Below are 21,916 nucleotides of genomic sequence, written 5' to 3'. Positions count from 1 at the left end.
CAGGCCTTCAATCGATATCCTTTTATTTTTTGCATCTTAATTTAGTTCAGTTCAGTTCTTATCGTGATTATCTACTATTTGATGTCTTGACAATTCTCAATGTTTATAAACATATTAAAATAACATTGTGTTTATTTAAAAATTGACAGAACATTATTATTATTATGCACTTTTTTAAGAAAAAAAGTTTAATAACTTAGATAAGGTGACGCTAGGAAAAGCTCGGCTCGAAAAAGCTCGAGCTCGAAAATTTTTTAAAAAGCTCGGCTCGGCTCGGCTCGAGGTTGAAAATCACTATTCGCACACCCCTAGTTTAAATTGAGTCAAATACTTTTGAATTTTTTTTTACAGGTAGATAAGATCACACATAGTATTAAAGGTCCAGGTGTATTCACTTTTTGCAATCAATTATTTAAAAAATATTAAATTGATGTTACAGTAGTGATAAATTCTGAATTAAATTTGTACAAACCATCATTTATGTTACGATAGATATCAATTTCAGATAAATATCCATTAGAAACTACTTTAACTAGATAGTCTCTTAAATTGTACCTACGTTGCCAGACAGCAACCATTTTCAAAATCGTCTAACTTTACTTTGTGCAGAACATGAAGCTACCAGCGCCGCAGGATGAGGAGGATGTAGCTACTGAGAGAAACAGGATACGTTCTGGAGACACGAGACAAGATATCCTGCTGGTCAAGGACTTAGCCAAGGTGGGTGGTCACAGCTAATATTAGAGGCTGATAGTAAAAACTACCTTAATATTGTGATAACCGTAAAATTGTGTATTCATCATGGATAAAAGTGTTCCCTTTGCAGGTTTACAAAACTAGTGGAAGTGTGAAGCCTGCAGTGAACCAGGTGTGTTTTGGAGTGCGGCCGGGCGAATGTTTTGGTCTACTAGGCCTCAACGGCGCTGGCAAAACATCCACTTTCAAAGTACGTTAACTGTTTTCTTTCATACAGAAGACTGAGTTGGCTTAAATTAAAAACATTATATTATTATGCTTGAGGTTAAAATAGTGATATTTATGGTTATCCTGTATTTCCATGTTAAATAACTAAACTAAGAGTGTAAATGTTTTCAATAGTGCTGCATAAATGAGTAAAAAGTTTTTACTCCTATTTATAATTTTATAATCTACACTAATTTATTTGTAAACTTTTATTCCCTTCATTTTACTTTTACTTTGATAAGAATCCAATCAGCATTTATTAGCTGAGTATAAATGCAGGAGGAATTCAGCTCTGTTACTGAGTAAGACTAAGTGCGGGGCTCAGGACTAATGCTATTCTCAGACTAAAATATAGTTCAAACCAGTTTTTAATCTAGGACCAAAAAATTGGGTTTTGAAGCTCGAGGATTACGCTAGTCAACAACTGAGTCTAATTTATTTATTTATTTTAATCATGCAACAAAACATTATAAACCAAATACATTTCATACAAAGCTACAAAAGCCTCAGTAGGTTTGTCCGTAGCTATAGATAGAGTCCAGTTCAAAAGTCCATTCACAAAATTTCAGTCAGTTTCATATCTGGTACAAGCTGTTCTCCCAATCTGTTGTACTAAACATATAAGTATTCACATTTCATTACCGTATCTTACATTGTTTTAACAATAATAGGAAAACTAATAATATAACAACAATTTTAAAACAAGTAAATAAATATTTGAAAAAAAAACAATTTACTACAGGTAAGTAACAATCCCATGTTCACCTAAACTATTTAAACAATATTTAACAATAACAATGCATAGAATTAAAACTATTAACAAAGATAAATTCTGAAAACTTTAACAATTAATAAAACATCTCTTTAATTCTGCTTTCAATGAAGAGTATGACTTTAAATTACTTAAACTCATTGGTAACTCATTAAACAAATATGGCACTATTAGCATAGAATAAATAAACACCAGAGAAGAGCAGGGGCGGCCTAAACTGCATGGGATATTTATTCGGGCTGCCCGAGTTAGTTGGGCGGCCCGAGTTCAGAGTGCGCTAGCGTAGTCTTCGCGTCGGTAATGCAGTTCTGCAATACACAGTACGTTGTTGACGTCTACAGCAACGATGCGCTCGGCTCGTAGACCGTAATCGTGCGATTATGTTTTGGTATAATAAAACTAACATTTGAAATAAACTATTACTTTATTACGCATTAAATTTTATAAATGTTATTATTTGACTGTATAAATGAAATTGTGATGAATGGATTGCAATAAAGAAACTATTGCGGTTGTTTTAAATGAGAATGAAAACTAATGACTTATAATATACGTGGAAGGATTAGTCTCTCACGTCCTATAGAGCTTTGCGAACTGAACAATGTGATGCTCGTCGATACAATCACAAAGGACACATCCCTTGCCCTGGATTGGGGATTACAAACATTCTAAGAACTGGCAAGGGAGGGTCCGTCCTTTCGCAGAAGGACAATGTTTATGACATCGGTACCCGTGTAAAGCCGACAAGTGGCCCTGGCAGAATAAACGTTGGACTAAAATTTTTTTGAAATACTGAACTAAATAAGGGAACTGACTATCCTAAACAATTTACTTACAATATTATTTATACCTACTAAAAAAAATAAAAAAAACTATAAACAATCTTGATAAACAATATGATTCTATTGTTTTGAAATCTACTGTCAATGTCACTTAGACTGTAATTTTTTTTTATTAGTATTATTACAAATATTGTTGAACTGAACAAATAATAATATTGATATAAATTGTATCATACTGAAGGTATCCGTATAAATGTTTGCATACGAATGAATAGAAAACATTTTAACACCGTACGACAAGTTGAAATAGATTGCTTTAAGATTGGCGATAAAAATAGATTAGTGCCGGTGGACATTAGTCACAAAGCCCTGTTACTGCGTCAAAGTTCCCACCAGAAACAGGGTACTTCTTTTATGGAGAAGTTCTCTTAGAGATAGGCACTATCGCTCTAAGAGACGAACAACCAATAACGAATATTTAAACAGAAAGCTATATTTACGTTATTATATTCCCTCAAAAATAACCAAAAAAACCCTATTTTTAATATGCGTATATATAATAATACCTATACACATTCTTGACTAAATCTAAATACATAACATATTTATATTTAAAATGTACAAAGTCTAAACAAGAAAAATTAAAAGTAAAAAATAATAACGCATGTAAGATGCATAATTGCAGGCACAATGTTGAGTTGTAAATAAAGGAAATGGTCAAACTTATGAATGATGAAAAATGAAATGAACATCAAATTAAAAAGGTTAATGGCGTAGCTACATCATCACAAATAAAATAAATAAAACTATCGATATACCTGTAAAAGGTTACGTTAACAGCATACATTTAAATCGTAGCCCTAAAAGTGTTCAATCTTTCATTAGCTACAGTATATCACATTTAATAGTACAATTTATATTTGTTAAAAATCTACCAAGTTGTTTTTTTTAAATATATGACATAAATAGGTAACTTTAATTTACCAAAATTAACTATCAACAACAGATTAACATGAATAAAGATAAGCATATAAAATAAATAAATATTTCTGGATAAATATTTCTTATGAAGATCATAAGAATTGCTAGGACAATTTCCAAAATAGTTCTTAAAATTTGACATAAATAGGAAACTTTAAATATGTACAATTAACCATATTAAAAAATCTGCATTTATAAGAACAAGCATACGACATAAATATGCGTGGAATTATGAAGAAAATAATAATTACTAGAACAATCAAAATAAAGAAAAACTACAATAATACAATAATTTTCAGTAAAAAGGTGTTAAAAAATATATAATGGTAAAAGTCGAATTAATACGTAATAGGCATAAACGAACAAATTAACATCTTGAATGAATCATTTTGTTATTTAGGACATAACAATTTTAAAAATATAAAACAATGTGAGAAGTTGTTGTTATGGCATATTGAGAACAGCTTCCTACTCGGAATTGTAAATAAGTTTTGACAACCCCACGATCTTGATAAATTTAAATAGGAAGATTTAACAACCTAATTTAATTTAAACCCTGTTCAACCCTAAACATTTATCAACATTTATTATTAAGAGTTTTTACTCTTTCTCCCCATCATCATGTTCCGATGTAGAGCTGTGAATAATAATACAATAAATAATTGTAGGTCCCCTGTTTGCATTACTTTAAAAGATTATTATGTCACCTTGCCATCATGATAATTGAAAGCATAATGAACATCGTAAAAGAATCAAAATAAATATAGCTATAAAGAATTCTAAATTCTAGTTTAAATTGTTCAATTAAAGTTTTTTAATATGCAAATTTTCCAAAAGGACCCATACTATTTATTTTGAACACTGCCAATCTGTATTATTAATAAGCTACATGTTTTTTTTTACAATAAGTTTTTTTTGTTTAAAAAGATTTAACCCTTCAATATACACCAAAATGTACGTATTGGTGTTTAGATTTGAAAACTGACCAAAAATTCTTTTTAAAGGCTTTTGGGCTCTGTCCCAGAGGCTTTTAAAATTTACATGTTCTCCTTATGAAGAACATTTCTTTACATTATGGTCAGCTGGTTACTGTAGTGTAATTAGAGGTGAACTGTAAGGACCATGAGGTCCTAAGTTTGCCTCAATAAAGAATGATTTTCATTTCATCAGCTGGATAATTTAATTGCTGTTAATTCAGTTGCAATTTAAGGAAACGTGTGCTACAAACATTTACTGACTTGGTTGAAATGGCATTTTTACAATTTGAATTTGGGTTGGCGTATGTATTACAATGAAAAAACCGAGAAAGCTTCGACAATTTAATATACTAAAAAGAAAACTGAATTAAAACTGTGCTGCATTTCTCGACTAATCATTGAAAGAGCCGATTTGCAAACTATGGAATCATAGGAAAGCAATAGAACATCATCAAGTAAAAGAAATAGAAATAATGTATATCGTGAGTATTTCCATAATCTTTGAGTCAACTCTCTTAATGTCATCGGAAATTATGACTGTTATTCGTTTTAAAATAAAGCCTGTAATATTCGCGATTGCTCCAATTACACCAATCACAAAAGAAGGAGCAACGTTTCTACTGAGTTTCAACTAAGTAAATCATTGAATGTTGCAGTGTAACAGTACAGTAAATCAATTAAATTATATATACTATAGTTAACCTTTTATATCAGCTAAATAAATGTATAATTGAATACTAAACCAGTTTAAGAGGTATAATATGAAAAGAATACGATAATACTTCATTCACATAATATCCACTAGTAAGGTATTAAATGTATAGGTATTTAATAATATAAATGGAGTAAGTGCATTTTTAACACAAACATGCACACTGCGCATCTGCGATGCTAAAAAATCGAGCAGTAGACACAGTAAAATCCATGAACCGGCAACCGGCAAGTTGCGTTCGACATGTACAATGGGAAACAATGCCATTGTTTGCGCTTCCGTTGGTAACGCAGATTGTTAGGGCTCGCAATTGCCGCTAGGAGCAGCACACTACTAGGCTAAAAATCTCCCACGCTAAACTCCATATGGCTGCCTATCTCTTTATATTACTTCATCTATGCTATTAGGCTAGGCATATTAGGAATAAAAGTGGCAGTTAGCGGAAAGTTTAGGTACAGTCCTAATCACCATTGTTCTTTATGTTTTTTGGGTCGCTGAACACGAATATGAGGTTTGCTGACAGATATTATGCCCGGAACATTGTTTTTTTGACGAAAAAAGTCAAAATTCAGGTATTTGTTTTGGTTTTTGGGCTAAATCTTGGTGTAAATGGGTTTTCTGAAAATACCCGGGTTTGTACAATTAAAGAGCATAAAATTTACTACAAGTTTCATACATAACACTTGTTTCTACGACAAACCGTTACGTCACTAGAGCACACTAAAAATAGGTAAAAATACCAAAAATTTAAATAAAGAAAAAAAATTTAGTCAGAGAAATATAGGATATGACCTTAAAAAAATTGCAAGAAAACGTTTTATGGTTTTCTTTTGTAGTGTTGGGTCTGCAGAGTGACATACTAAAAGTTGCCAAAAATCGGTCCACAGGAAACCTCCTAAAATCACGATAAAAAATGGCGGCTTTTCCCAACATTGGTCAAGTTTGAAAAAAAGATACCACATGCATTCTTTGTTTAAAATTCTTTGAGATATTGAACTGGAACGGCCACCGATGTTTATTGGGTGGTTAGTACTTCATTTCAATAGCAAACTCATTTTTGGCCGCCATCTTGGATCCACCATATTGGATATAAATAAAAATATGTAAAAGTAATGATAACGTTGTGACACATCATTACAAACTAGATTTTCACGCTGATGTCAATGCCGAAATCCGTTTTTAAATATCTTTTAACGTTTTGAAGATATATTCATTCCCCATACTTTTTTTATGGACGTATTGTACTTCCGTAGATTTTTTAAGATAATTTTTCTTACATCTCCAGTTCTGATCAAAGCTTGCAGTTCAGTCAGCCTTTAAATATCCTGTGATGTAAGGACTTTCATTTGACCTATTGATCATTCAAATTGAACGAGTTAGAGACGAGCTACGATCCTCAAAACAATATTAAATTTAACTTATTATAAATCTTTTTTTATTCAAAGATTTATATCTCGGATTTTTAATACATCAGCAAGTTATTTGTGGTCTCAAATTACTCATTTAATGATTGGCTTTAATTTGATTAATCATTTAATAAAATCTAACAACTTTAAAATGAGCCGTGTGCCTTCATTTAACATAAAATAATTTTTATTTTGAAATTTGTCTTTAGTTAAATACATATATCCCCAATTATAAATAACTTCCAAAACTCTTTATGATCTTAAATAATTCGTCAAAGTATTGAGTTTTATTTTAGCTAAAGATTACTTATTGATTGTTATTTATAATTGGGTATATATGTCTTAAACTAAAGACAAATTTATAAATAAAAATAATTTAATGTTAAATGAAAGTCCACGACTCATTTTAGATTTGTAAGATTTTATATAGTGATTTATATAGTGATTAATAAAATTAAAGCCAAACATTTACTAAGTAATTCAAAATCAACTCAAAATATAAATCTTTAAGTAAAAAAAGTTAAATTTTATATTGTTTTGAGGATTGTAGCTCGTCTCTAACTCGTTCAATTTTAATGATCAATAGGTCAAATGAAAGCCCTTACATCACAGAATATTTAAAGGATGACTGAACTGCAAGCGTTGATCAGAACTGGAGATGTAAGAAAAATTATCTTAAAAAATCTACGGAAGTACGAAACGTCCATAAGAAATGTATGGGGAAGAGTTTTCGTTTGAATATATCTTCAAAACGTAAAAAGATATTTAAAAACGGATTTTGACATTGACATCAGCGTGAAAATTTCGTTTGTAATGATGTGTCACAACGTTATCATTACTTTTACATATTTTTATTTATATCCAATATGGCGGATCCAAGATGGCGGCCAAAAATGAGTTTGCTATTGAAATGAAGTACTAACCACCCAATAAACATCGGTGGCCGTCCCAATTCAATATCTCAAAGAATTTTAAACAAAGAATGCATGTGGTATCTTTTTTTTCAAACTTGACCAATGTTGGGAAATCCGCCATTTTTTATCGTGATTTTAGGTGGTTTCCTGTGGACCGATTTTTGGCAACTTTTAGTATGTCACTCTGCAGACCCAACACTACAAAAGAAAACCATAAAACGTTTTCTTGCAATTTTTTTAAAGTCATATCCTATATTTCTCTGACTAAATGTAAAACGGCACGTTTTAGCGTTTATTTACATTTTTGGTATTTTTACCTATTTTTAGTGTGCTCTAGTGACGTAACGGTTTGTCGTAGAAACAAGTGTTATGTATGAAACTTGTAGTACATTTTATGCTCTTTAATTTTACAAACCCGGGTATTTTCAGAAAACCCATTTACACCAAGATTTAGCCCAAAAACCTAAAAAAATACCCGAATTTAGACTTTTTTCGTCAAAAAAAAACAATGTTCCGGGCATAATATCTGTCAGCAAACCTCATATTCGTGTTCAGCGACCCAAAAAATATAAAGAAAAGGTGTGATTAGGACTGTACCTAAACTTTCCGTTAATTTTCCTAAGATGCCTAGCCTATATATAATGTCTAGTTCTCTTAGTATATTTATTGTTCAAGCTAGGCATAACATAAAATGTTCTCCTAGAATTGTACTTATGTGAGTTTTTTTTCTTTAAATTCATTAGAGAAATAATACTCTACTAGTAAACACGTTGCTCGAAATCGAGCAATAGCAAAGAAGTAAAGTAGTTATTTAAAAACAAATAATAGTCATCATAATTTCCGATGAGTTTAAAGACTTTGAATTGAAAAATTAATAACAGCAATTAAATTATACAGCTGATCAAAATGTAAACAATTATGGTCTTCATAAGGATAACATGGGAACTTTAACAGCCACTGGGGCAGAGCTCAAGGGACTTTTTAAAAAATGTAAGGCCAGTTTGCAAATCTACGCGACACGCTCTATCCAATGAGACGTATATGGATAAAATCGGTTAAGAAATGGCGGAGGAGTTGAACCGACAAAGTTTCATGTAGCGTATTAATTATATAGATAAGAACTTGAACAATTTTGTTGGTAATTCCAAAACAACCAATAGGATTAGCCCCAACGAATATGAAAGATAATTAGTCCCGGACTTAATTTCATGGGTTTCAGAGTCACAAGAGTCAAGAGTCAAGAGTCAAGAGATTTATTGGTCTAAGAACACAAAATTTACAGTGCATACGACCTTGTCAAGTACATTATTAAAATAATAAAATTAAATATCACAGATTTAGCCTATATGAATAACAATAACACAGCTACCTACAAAAACAATTAACGGTATCACAGATTCAAACATCTTTCATAATACTCCTTAATACAGTAGGAAGGATTGTTGACTAGCAAAAGGTGAATGGCTTTTTTAAAACTAGGAAAAGGCAAACATCTTATATCTAAAGGCAAATGGTTAAAAAGTCTAACACCTACACATGAATGGCTTCTTAAAGTTTTAGATAACCTAGCTTGATCAATATGAACATTTCTACTACTTCTAGTGTTATAGGAATGGAGGTCGTTATTAAAAATAAGACTTGATTCATTTGTTTTTATAAATAACAATAACCTAAAAATGTACAAACAGATAACAGTCATAACACTAGTTTCAGTAAAAAGAGGTTTACAGTGAGCTTTTTTCTTTGAGTTTGTTACTATCCTAATAGCTTTCTTTTGCAACAACAAAACATCAGTTATCCTGCCAGAGTTTCCCCATAAAATAATACCATAGTCTAACAAAGAATGAAACAAAGCATAATAAACAGACAGTAAATAAGTAACAGGAACATAAAATTTTAAAGTTTTTAATAAATATACAACTTTTGACAATTTACTGCAAACTAAATCTATTTGGCTATTCCAAGTTAGGTTACAATACAATCCATTTGCACCCCTAGTAACTTAATGCACTTAACAAATTCATCTGAATAAGCAAGTCTACTATTTAAGGAGTATATTGCCTTTTGTGTTTTTGATTCATTGAGTTTAAAACCATTAGCTCTGAACCATGTAACACAGGTTACATAATCCTTGAATTAAGTGTTATTCTACCGGGTTTTGGACCCAAATATTTAATCCACAACTGCGTGACAAATACTAACTCGAGGAAGAAGTATGAGCAATTTTTAGTTCTGGGGGAGGGCAGGACTAAGGTTCAGATTAACTTATTTTTTGTTATAAGTACTCAATTTGTGAATTTTTATCTATATAAATGTCAAATTTGTAATCGGCATTAAATTTACTAGCAATTTCATACCTCTTATTTTTTCCCTAAACTTTTATTTTTCTTTTAGGTATGAGCAAAAAACAGCTTTCAATGAATACTATTATAATAAAAGTTATGCTAAAAACTATAATAGGCCAAATGTACCCTAAAATTAATATTAATAAGGTAAATAAACATAGATTTTAAATAATATAATGATAAAAGAAAAACTTTACTAATATGAAAAAAAATATCCTTTATGAAATAATAAATAATAGCCTACACTATAATATATTGTAATATAGTATAATATATAAGTACCTGGGGACCAAGCTTTGCTCGGGAAAAATCATTAGTTTACTCTGAAAGCAGTCTTAGTATTGCAGATACATGAATCCATTCCCCACACTCCGCACTGCTAGCCTTTACCAATTCTTTCACAATTTCCTGTGTCGTGGACATGTTTCCATCCCTTCTCATAACATTTAAGTATTGCAGATACATTATTCTAACTGCTACAAACTGATTCCAGTTCCCACAGTCCACACTGCTTGGCACTGTTTGGCCTTTTCTATTTCCTTCCCCCCTTCCTATGTCCCGGACCAGTTTCCCTCCCATCCCATAGCATTTTAGGATTGCAGATACCTTAATATAATCGTCATAAACGGTTCCCACACTCCGTATAGCTAACCTTGACTACTTCCTTCACCATTTCCTACGTCTCGGCCCTGTTTTCCTCCCTTCCCATAGCATTTTAGGATTGCAGATACAGTACCTTAATCTAATCGTCATAAACAGTTCCCACACTCCGGACTGCTCGCCTTTACTACTTCCTTCACCACTTCCTACGTCGCGGACCTGTTTCCCTCACTTCCCATAGCATTTTTGGATTGCAGATACCTTGATCTAATCGTCATAAAAAGTTCCCCCACACCAGACTGCTCACCTTTACTACTTCCGTCATCACTTCCTACGTCACGGACCTGTTTCCCTCTCTTAACATAGCATTTAAGGATTGCAGATACCATGATCTAATCGTCATAAACAGTTCCCCCACACCAGACTGCTCACCTTTACTACTTCCGCCATCACTTCCTACGTCACGGACCTGTTTCCCTCTCTTCACATAGCATTTAAGGATTGCAGATACCTTGATCTAATCGTCATAAACAGTTCCCCCACACCAGACTGCTCACCTTTACTACTTCCGTTATCACTTCCTACGTCACGGACCTGTTACCCTCTCTTCACATAGCATTTAAGGATTGCAGATACCTTGATCTAATCGTCATAAACAGTTCCCACACACCGGACTGCACGCCTTTACTACTTCCGTCATCACTTCCTACGTCACAGACCTGTTTCCCTCTCTTCACATAGCATTTAAGGATTGCAGATACCATGATCTAATCGTCATAAACAGTTCCCCCACACCTGACTGCTCACCTTTACTACTTCCGTCATCACTTCCTACGTCACGGACCTGTTTCCCTCTCTTCACATAGCATTTAAGGATTGCAGATACCTTGATCTATTCGTCATAAACAGTTCCCCCACACCAGACTGCTCACCTTTACTACTTCCGTCATCACTTCCTACGTCACGGACCTGTTTCCCTCTCTTCACATAGCATTTAAGGATTGCAGATACCTTGATCTAATCGTCATAAACAGTTCCCACACACCGGACTGCACGCCTTTACTACTTCCGTCATCACTTCCTACGTCACGGACCTGTTTCCCTCTCTTCACATAGCATTTAAGGATTGCAGATACCTTGATCTAATCGTCATAAACAGTTCCCCCACACCAGACTGCTCACATTTACTACTTCCGTCATCACTTCCTACGTCAGGGACCTTTTTCCCTCTCTTCACATAGCATTTAAGGATTGCAGATACCTTGATCTAATCGTCATAAACAGTTCCCCCACACCAGACTGCTCACCTTTACTACTTCCGTCATCACTTCCTACGTCACGGACCTGTTTCCCTCTCTTCACATATCATTTAAGGATTGCAGATACCTTGATCTAATCTTCATAAACAGTTCCCCCACACCAGACTGCTCACCTTTACTACTTCCGTCATCACTTCCTACGTCACGGACCTGTTTCCCTCTCTTCACATAGCATTTAAGGATTGCAGATACCTTGATCTAATCGTCATAAACAGTTCCCCCACACCAGACTGCTCACCTTTACTACTTCCGTCATCACTTCCTACGTCACGGACCTGTTTCCCTCTCTTCACATAGCATTTAAGGATTGCAGATACCTTGATCTAATCGTCATAAACAGTTCCCCCACACCAGACTGCTCACCTTTACTACTTCCGTCATCACTTCCTACGTCACGGACCTGTTTCCCTCTCTTCACATAGCATTTAAGGATTGCAGATACCTTGATCTAATCGTCATAAACAGTTCCCACACACCAGACTGCACGCCTTTACTACTTCCGTCATTACTTCCTACGTCACGGACCTGTTTCCCTCTCTTCACATAGCATTTAAGGATTGCAGATACCTTGATCTAATCGTCATAAACAGTTCCCCCACACCAGACTGCTCACACTTACTACTTCCGTCATCACTTCCTACGTCAGGGACCTTTTTCCCTCTCTTCACATAGCATTTAAGGATTGCAGATACTTTGATCTAATCGTCATAAACAGTTCCCCCACACCAGACTGCTCACCTTTACTACTTCCGTCATCACTTCCTACGTCACGGACCTGTTTCCCTCTCTTCACATAGCATTTAAGGATTGCAGATACCTTGATCTAATCGTCATAAACAGTTCCCCCACACCAGACTGCTCACCTTTACTACAGTAGAACTCCGATTATCCGAATCAATTGGGACCAGACCCCATTCGGATAATCAAAAATTCGGATAATCGGAGTTTTACAGGAATTCCGGGAATTTCCAAGAAAAATCCTCATTTCCGGTACTAAATGAATTTTTAATTAATAATAAATGAAATCAGAACATTTTTACAGAATACAATGCTCTTAGCTCAAGTGTTCTAAACTTGTTCTTAATAACAATTCTTTGATATTTTCCAAACCTTATTATTACTGTAGCTTTACATTATTAAAATTGTTGAAATAAGCGATTCGGATAATCGGCGATTCGGTTAATTGGAGTTCGGATAATTGGAGTTCTACTGTACTTCCGTCATCACTTCCTACGTCACGGACCTGTTTCCCTTTCTTCACATAGCATTTAAGGATTGCAGATACCTTGATCTAGTCTTCATAAACAGTTCCCCCACACCAGACTGCTCACCTTTACTACTTCCGTCATCACTTCCTACGTCACGGACCTGTTTCCCTCTCTTCACATAGCATTTAAGGATTGCAGATACCTTGATCTAATCGTCATAAACAGTTCCCCCACACCAGACTGCTCACCTTTACTACTTCCGTCATCACTTCCTACATCAGGGACCTGTTTCCCTCTCTTCACATAGCATTTAAGGATTGCAGATACCTTGATCTAATCATCATAAACAGTTCCCCCACACCAGACTGCTCACCTTTACTACTTCCGTCATCACTTCCTACATCAGGGACCTGTTTCCTTCCCGTTCCATAGCATTTAAGGATTGCAGAGACCTTGATCTAATCGTCTAAACAGATCCCACACTCCACACTTCTCCCCTTGACTTCAATGTATCGAGTAATCTTCAGTATAATCGTTGCTCAATAGTAACAACTGGTGTTTTTCCTTTTGTACTGTATTTTTAATTTGCTAGTATACTGTGGACAGACAACTTACAAGTCCTTTGTTTACTTTTTCCTTGTTATTTAGTTCAACCAACATGGTTACTTAGCAACCCATACGACTAACGTTAAAAAATGTGATTTTCAGTTTCATTTTTCTACGTAATTAGCTTTTTGTTGGCAGTTCTAACTCCAGTAAACTTGTTTTTAGGTCAGGAATAAACTATTTACAACATCTGAAGAAAATCGTCGGAGCCGTTCTCGAGATCTTGGTGCAAGCAAGCAAGCAAGCATACATACATACATACAAGCAAACATTGCTCGTATTAGAGTATAGGATAAATAGATATGAGGTATACACTGAGAGACATAGCCGTGCCATATAAATTGTTTGCATCAAGATATAAGGTATACACTGAGAGACATAGCCTTGCCATATAAATTATTTGCATCAAGATATAAGGTATACACTGAGAGACATGGCCTTGCCATATAAATTCATTGCATCAAGATACAAACACTGAGACATGGCCTTGCCATATAAATTGTTTGCATCAAGATATAACGTATACACTGAGAGACATATTCTTGCCATATAAATTGTTTGCATCAAGATATAAGGTATACACTGAGAGACATGGCCTTGCCATATAAATTGTTTGCATCAAGATATAACGTATACACTGAGAGACATAGCCTTGCCATATAAATTGTTTGCATCAAGATATAAGCTATACACTGAGAGACATGGCCTTGCCATATAACTTCTTTGCATCAACAAAACAAACACTGAGACATGGCCTCGCCATATAAATTGTTTGCATCAAGAATCAAGATATAACGTATATACTGAGAGGCATAGCCTTGCCATATAAATTGTTTGCATCAAGATATAAGGTATACACTGAGAGACATAATAATAATAATAATAATAATAATAATAATAATAATAATAATAATAATAATCTTTATTTGTCATAAAAACACATTAGATCATCGACAAAGTCAAAATCATGATTATACATCAATTGTCAAAACAAAACAAAATCAAAACACTTTCAATATTTTGAAAAAACAATAGGGCTTAATAACTAAAATATGTACAAATGACTTAACAAACAACAATATAAGGACCTGATAAAGCATCAGGTTAGCAGCAGGGTTATACAATCAAAGATTTATTTGGCCAGATTTGGAACAAATCGTCCACGCTATAAGAAGGGTTGTCTAATAACCAATTATAGAACAAGGACTTAATTTTTACCTGCGGATAAGCATCAATATTGTGTTTTAAAAGGTTATATACTTTAGTTAATATTGATAACACTATGTGGCTCTTACTAGTCTTACTCAGACGATGTGATTCTAACAAGGCACTATTTTTAAATCTGGTATTGTGATTATGATTATTGAATTTTAGGTGATGGGGTTTTTTTAAGATATAAAGGGCAAGATCATAAATAAACAAATTTATTACAGTTTGAATCTTAAAATCCTTAAAAAGAGGCTTGCAGTGCTCGTCTGGCTGTGATCCATTCATAGCTCTGACAGCCCCCTTCTGTAGGATTAAAATTTCATTAATTCTTCCACACCCACCCCAGAATGTCAATCCATATCTCATTACAGACTGAAAATATGCAAAATAAGCCGATCTCAAATAGTTCTTTGGAATTACATCCTTGAGACGACCAGAAGAAAAATTACTCAAGATAGTCTAGTAGACAAATAATTTATATGCTCATTCCAGGATAGTTTATTATCAATATGAAGACCCAAAAATTTTGTAGTGACAGCACTATTTTCATTATTTAAGGCAGAATCGTGTTTCAATGTAAATTTTATTTCTTGAGTTTTACAGTCATTCAATAGAAAGCCATTGGCATGAAACCATTTGGATGCGTTTAATTTTGTGACTTGGACTAAATTTTGAAGTACAAGTTTGTTATTGTTTTCATGAAAAAAAGTTGTATCATCCGCGTACAGAATAGTTTTAGTGTTTATTGCCATTGGAAGGTCATTAATGTAAATTAAAAACAGAAGTGGGCCAAGGACAGATCCCTGTGGAACGCCCCAAGTTACTTCCCTTTCTTGTGACTTTTTCCCATTAGAATTTACTAGTTGTTTCCAGTTTGTTAAATAAGATGAAATAAAATTTAGAGAAGATCTGTTAAACCCATACAGTTCTAACTTTGTAATAAGAATTTCAAAGTCAACCTTAGCCTTGCCATATAAATGATTTGTATCAAGATACAAACACTGAGACATGGCCTTGCCATATAAATTCATTGCATCAAGATCCAAACACTGAGACATGGCCTTGCCATATAAATTATTGTTTGCATCAAGATATAACGTATACACTGAGAGACATAGCCTTGCTATATAAATCGCATTAACATACAAGGTTTACTCTAAGACAATGCCTAGCCAAATAAATTGTTTTACCAAAATCTAAGGTATACACTGAGACATGGCCCTGCTATGTCAATGGTTTGCATCAAGATATAAGGTATGGTATTCTTTTTTGTGAAGTTGAGTGAGCTGTGATAAAACTGAATCAAGATTAATGACTTTCAAAATCACAATAGTAAATAGTTTACAATTCATATTGCAGTTTATGTATATAAAAGTGAAAATTATAACTTCAACCTTAATATTTATTTATTAAGTACTTGAACGTCAAACCATCCGAATCCGAAAATATCTGAATCCGAACCTCTAATTATCCAATCCGATCCTAACCGAGCCTTAACTATCCGACCCGAATACGATCTGAACTGAAATTTCACTATCCGCACACCTCTAGTTCAATCAATCAATCAAATATTCTTTATTCACAAAGTTTGGACAATATGTCTCGAATAGCGTCATTAAACTAACATAAACAAAAAATTATAAACTAATTAATTAAAATCATTCACAAAGGATTTATATAGTAAAACTAAAAATGAGTGCTATAACTTTAAAAAATCACAAAATCTTAGAAGGTTACGTCAGAGTAAAACTAGGTAGTATCTGGAATTCAAATGGTCGTTTCAAGATTACAATTTAAAAATTCTTTAATGGAAGAAAATGGGTTTCTTATCAACAAGTCTTTTAGTAGGCTTTTGAATCGGTTTGTATTATTTTCTTTTTTAAGTGAAATCGGTAATTTTTGAAGAAATTTTAAGCCTGCATATGAAGGTTTTTTGGTATAGAATTCTAAATTATGTCTAGGAAGGTTAATTTGAAAGTGTTTGTTATATTTACTTGCAGTGGATAATAAATGAAATTGTTTTGCATAAATTATTGTCTCATAAATATACAAACTGTAAACTGTTAATACACCCAATTCAGGAAAGATATTTTTAACTGAATCGGTTCTTTTTAATTTCATGATCACTCTAATAGCTTTTTCTTGTTTTATAAGTATTTTATCCAAATTTACCTTAGTTGTTGCTCCGTAAATGGTGATTCCATAGGATATGTGGGAATGAATTAGAGAATAATAGATTATTCTAAGAGTTTCCAAGTTGCAAACCTTGGACATCAGCCGCAAGGCATGAATGCCAGATGATAATTTATTTACTACATAGTTTATGTGATTATCCCAAGATAGATTTTCATCAATAACCAGTCCCAGAAATTTGTTTGGTTTACCTGATCAATTTTGTCTGTCTTTATAAAAATATTAGGTTCAAATGCTGTTATTGATTGTTTAGTTGAAAAGGATATTAGATTTGATTTTGTTGTGGTGATAAGCAGATTTCTTTCATCCAAAAACTTTTTTATAGAGAGGAGACTCCTGTTTGAGGATTCTTCAATAATTAAATTGGATTTTCCTGAAAACAAAACATTAGAGTCATCAGCATACAGGCACATAGATCCATCACTGACCGGGATCATCTCTGGTAACCCCTTTGTAACAGAGGAACAAAAGAGGCCCCAAGATCGATCCCTGGGGTACTCCATATCGTAGTGTCTGCCGCTGAGTATAGTATCTTAACTAATAAAAAAGTTATAACAATAATAAATTTAACAAAATCTACATTATACAACTATTTTCTTCAAAAATCATATGGATTGTTGATAAAAAATAGTGTAATTGCTTAATTACTCGGCTAAATATTAACTAGATGCATTTCTTCTAAGAAAAAAATATATTAATACGAATACATATGGTTTAAAATGTAAAACACGGCCTCCAAATGCCTTGGGGTTCGTCCGATAGGTTGCGTCATAATTGCTGTCCAGTGCTGCTGATATCGACACAACTGTTAATCCTCCCAAAGATCATTGCATTCCAAATCAGTGATATCGGGGTTGTGAAAGTATTTGTACAGTTTAAGACTACTGATATTTATTGTGTTTAATTCATATAAATAACATTCTTTTATAACTTTTAATGGTTATTTAAATATTTTAAATTTCAATACATTTCATTTTAAGTTGCTGGTTTTTTTTAAACGTTTGTAGTGGATTAGGCAATTTTAAAGTAAAATTTCACCAACTTACAAAAGTTAGATACCTATTTCAATTCAACAAATAATATTAACAACCAGTGTAATTGTTATGGATAGAATGAAGAGATTTACCGTATTTTTTATTATAAGGTATTTACATTTGTAGTTATGTTTTTTATTTCATATAACTGTATTTAATAAGAATCTGTTACATAATCATATTGTATGTATGTAAATATTAACTAGATGCATTTCTTATAAGAAAAAAATATTATTACGAATACATATGGTTTAAAATGTAAAACACGGCCTCCAAACTAATAATACTTGGGGTTTCGCCGCAATCAAATGACAGATATACCAAATACAGATTACCACTACAAATTCAATTTTAATTATAATTATAATCATACCTATAACATTATAATTGAAATTGAGTTTGTAGTGGTAATCTGTATTATGCATTTGATTGCGGCAAAACCCCAAGTATTATTAGTTTGGAGGCCGTGTTTTACATTTTTCAAACCATATGTATTCGTAATAATATTTTTTTTCTTATAAGAAATGCATCTAGTTAATATTTAGCCGAGTAATTAAGCAATTATACTATTTTTTATCAACAATCCATATGATTTTTGAAGAAAATAGCTGTATAATGTGGATTTTGTTAAACTTGTTATTGTTGTAACTTTTTTATTAGTTAAGATACAACTTTTTTCCCAATAACCTTTTCTATTGGCCATATTTTTTGGATTAAAACTACGTTTTAACCGTTGTCCTATCTCGTACCGTTATCGAGCTACAATCGTTTCAATGCATAGCGCGTTCCGCCATCTTTGCCCCCCTCCCCCCAAGTTCTCGACCACCTGGAAAGTAGGCGACATGCTTATTTTTTATTACCACAGTCCATATTACAACTATCAGCAAAGATGTTTGATATTACTTCTTTGCGACACTCACAAATTAATTCTACTTTCGGTAAAAAAAACTACACAAAAAGTCCATTTTTACATATTTTAATACAATAACTTGTTTATTTATAGAGATAAACGACGTTTTAACCGATGTTCTATCTTTTACCGTTTTCGAAATATCAGCGTTTTAACGCATAGCGCAAACCGCCATGTTTGCCCCCTCCCCCCACCTTATCGACCACTTTTGAAATAGGCGACATACTTAATTTTAATCACCACAGTCCATATTACAATAATCAGCAATAACATTGCTTACTACTTTCATGCATGCTCAAACCCCCTCAGCTCCTGGACTACAAGATTTTGAGGGTTTCTGTGTTATTGTACCTATTGCTGTTGTTAATGGTTGTGAAACATATGGCAAAACAAGCTTTTCAACTGCAGTTGTAAAAAAGTTATTAAATATATTACTCACTGCCAGTGGGTGTGTTACCGTTTGACCATTTTGAAAAATGGTTTTATTTGAAGTTAGATCTACAGTTTTCGACTTAAGTTTTATTTATTTTTTTATAATTTTCCATGTTACTGTAGTTTTATTAATGGAATTTTTTATTTTTTTGCCGTAAAATGTTTGTTTTGCTTTGTTAATTGATTCTTTAAATTCTTTTTTCTTTATTTTAATAATTTTACTCATTGCATTATCTTTTCTTCTCCTACATAAATTCTCAAGTTCTGTTATTTCAAACTTTTCTCTACTATTTCACCCGAGTTCCATTTATCATCATTGTACTTTTTTCCATACTAATTACTTTTGGAAAATTTACATCAAAATAATAACTAAAAATAGAAATAAAAACATCATATTTTTATTTTATATCTACAGAAGATTGAAAAACATCAAACCACAATTCATTACTTAAAAATATCATAACATCATTTTCCTTAAATTTTCTACATTTTTTCTTTTTACTGACTTTTCATGCTTTTTAAACCTACTAGCTCTAAAAGCTGACCATCGTGATCAGATACAAGTGTTATTATTCCTGTTACATTTGTCTGAATGGTGTCTATATTAGTAATAAAATTATCTATTGCTGTTTCTGAGTTGTTGGTAACCCTTGTAGGAAAATTAACTTTATACAAAATATTGCACATAGTTATAGTACTTAAAAATCTATAATACAATGCATCATGTTTCAGTACATTTATGTTTATGTCACCTGCTAAAATTATATTTTCATACTTCTTTGTTAAAACATCTAATGCAGCTTCAAGTTTAGTTAAAAAACAATCATTATACTTATACTCAGGAGTTCTGTATACACCTACTAATAAAAAGGAAAAATCATTAATATTTATCTCAGCCAAGCAACACTCAAATTCCTTCTCTGAAATAATTTCTTGAACCTCTTTATTTAAAACCTTTTTACATTTTACAAATCTTTTGGTTAAGATTAATACACCACCACCGGTGGTAGTTTTCCTTGTCCAAAAAGATATTTTATAATTTGTAATATTTACATGTATTAATTCCTCCTCATAAATGTTAATTTCAGTTAAAACAACAACATCTGACACAACAACACAACAACAATCTTGTTGATAAATTTTGAACATTTTGGTAAAATATTGAAAAATTTTGTGTACTAATTGCTTTATGTGAATGACAATTTGTCTGTTTCAATTTGTTAAGATCTTTACTGTTATTAAAGCATATTGGAATAGAAGTAGTATGGTTGCCAATAGAATCAGTATTTTTTACAGGATTATAAAAACTTGCAGAAAAGTTTTCATTGTCATACCAATTTAGTTTAAATTTAGGCCTAAAGAAGAAGAAGCGGGTGAATCACTGACACTATATTGCCCATTTGTATCACTCACACACACACACTTGACGACATTTCTTCTCGAGGTTGCTCAGCTACCTCCTGGTCTCCAGGTACGGCATCTTGCTTGTCTAGTTCCTGAGGTGCAGGCAGTGATGGTGTGAATATCTTCTGTTGCATAGCGGGAAGGTCCTGTGTTGATGACTTCGCTAGTTCGCTTGTAGATTAGCATAATATGATGTCTTAAGCTGGTATTAAACTCTTCATATGTAAGCCCATTCCACAATGATCTTGAAGACCACCATTGGTTGTAGGATATAACTTCAACACGGGTTCCGGTGAGTTGCTGAAACTTAAATATATTTCTTGCAAATAGCTCTACCGGTATCTCATCACGGACACATCCCATAGTAGAACAAATCAGCTTACTAAATCTTGTTTTATTGAAATATTTTATCAGGTCATCGAAAGCTTTGTTGTAGTCGGCTTCTGTTGGTTTGCCATTGTATTTATGTTTAGTCACTAAGGCATAAAAACCAGCACCGTTAAGGATTTCTTGGTAGGTTAGGTGGTCTATTAAACAGTCAGATTCTTGTGGTTTTCCAATAACTTTTTTGAAACTCACTGCCACCCCAGCGGACATTTGTCTATCAGCCCCAAAATCACTAGAAATACAATGTGTGAAAGCAGTGTTTTCACTATGTTTGTATTCCATAATTTTGTCTTCCATGTCGGTTTCTATTAAGCTTACTAGAGGCTGATGGAACTGTAACTTGTAATGTAGCTCCTGAGATTTCCACCAACATAAGGATTTTATAAAAATACGGGCCAGTTTTGTCGTGCCTGCAGCATTTAGATGTAGACCTTGTACAGTGTAATGTTGTCTCTTCATGTGGTTGAGATTAATTAGAATGACTTTGTCTAGTTGTATCGCCACTTCCTTTATGTAACTAAGGAAGTCAAAGTCACAATGTTGCCTCAGAGCTGGATACTGTCAGGTCTCTCCTCGGTTATTGTACTCATTTTGATGTGTTTTACAGATTTTAACTGGAGCTACTGCCTTGACCAGAGGATCGGCCTCAGTACAAGCTCACAATGTTGCCTCAGAGCTGGATACTGTCAGGTCTCTCCTAGGTTGTTGTACTCATTTTGATGTGTTTTACAGATGTTAACTGGAGCTACTGCCTTGACCAGA

The 21,916-nt window shown here is 33.1% G+C and overlaps 1 protein-coding gene across 1 annotated transcript in view; it reads left to right on the top strand.

The window, feature by feature from the left end:
* Positions 1-21,916, top strand: part of LOC128991495 (phospholipid-transporting ATPase ABCA1-like) — a 236,586-nt gene that overhangs the window by 188,275 nt on the left and 26,395 nt on the right. The window contains exons 30-31 of the mRNA XM_054414419.1: positions 610-720; positions 827-946. Of these exons, the coding sequence (XP_054270394.1) occupies positions 610-720; positions 827-946 (231 nt within the window). The remainder of the gene's footprint in view (positions 1-609; positions 721-826; positions 947-21,916) is intronic.

This window comes from Macrosteles quadrilineatus, unplaced genomic scaffold, assembly GCF_028750875.1.
Source record: "Macrosteles quadrilineatus isolate MER2022 unplaced genomic scaffold, UCM_ALF_1.0 Scaffold_4__1_contigs__length_99947679, whole genome shotgun sequence".
NCBI lineage: Eukaryota > Metazoa > Arthropoda > Insecta > Hemiptera > Cicadellidae > Macrosteles > Macrosteles quadrilineatus.
The sequence above is the reverse complement of the archived record's forward strand: the minus strand, read 5'-3'. Positions and strand labels throughout refer to the sequence as shown.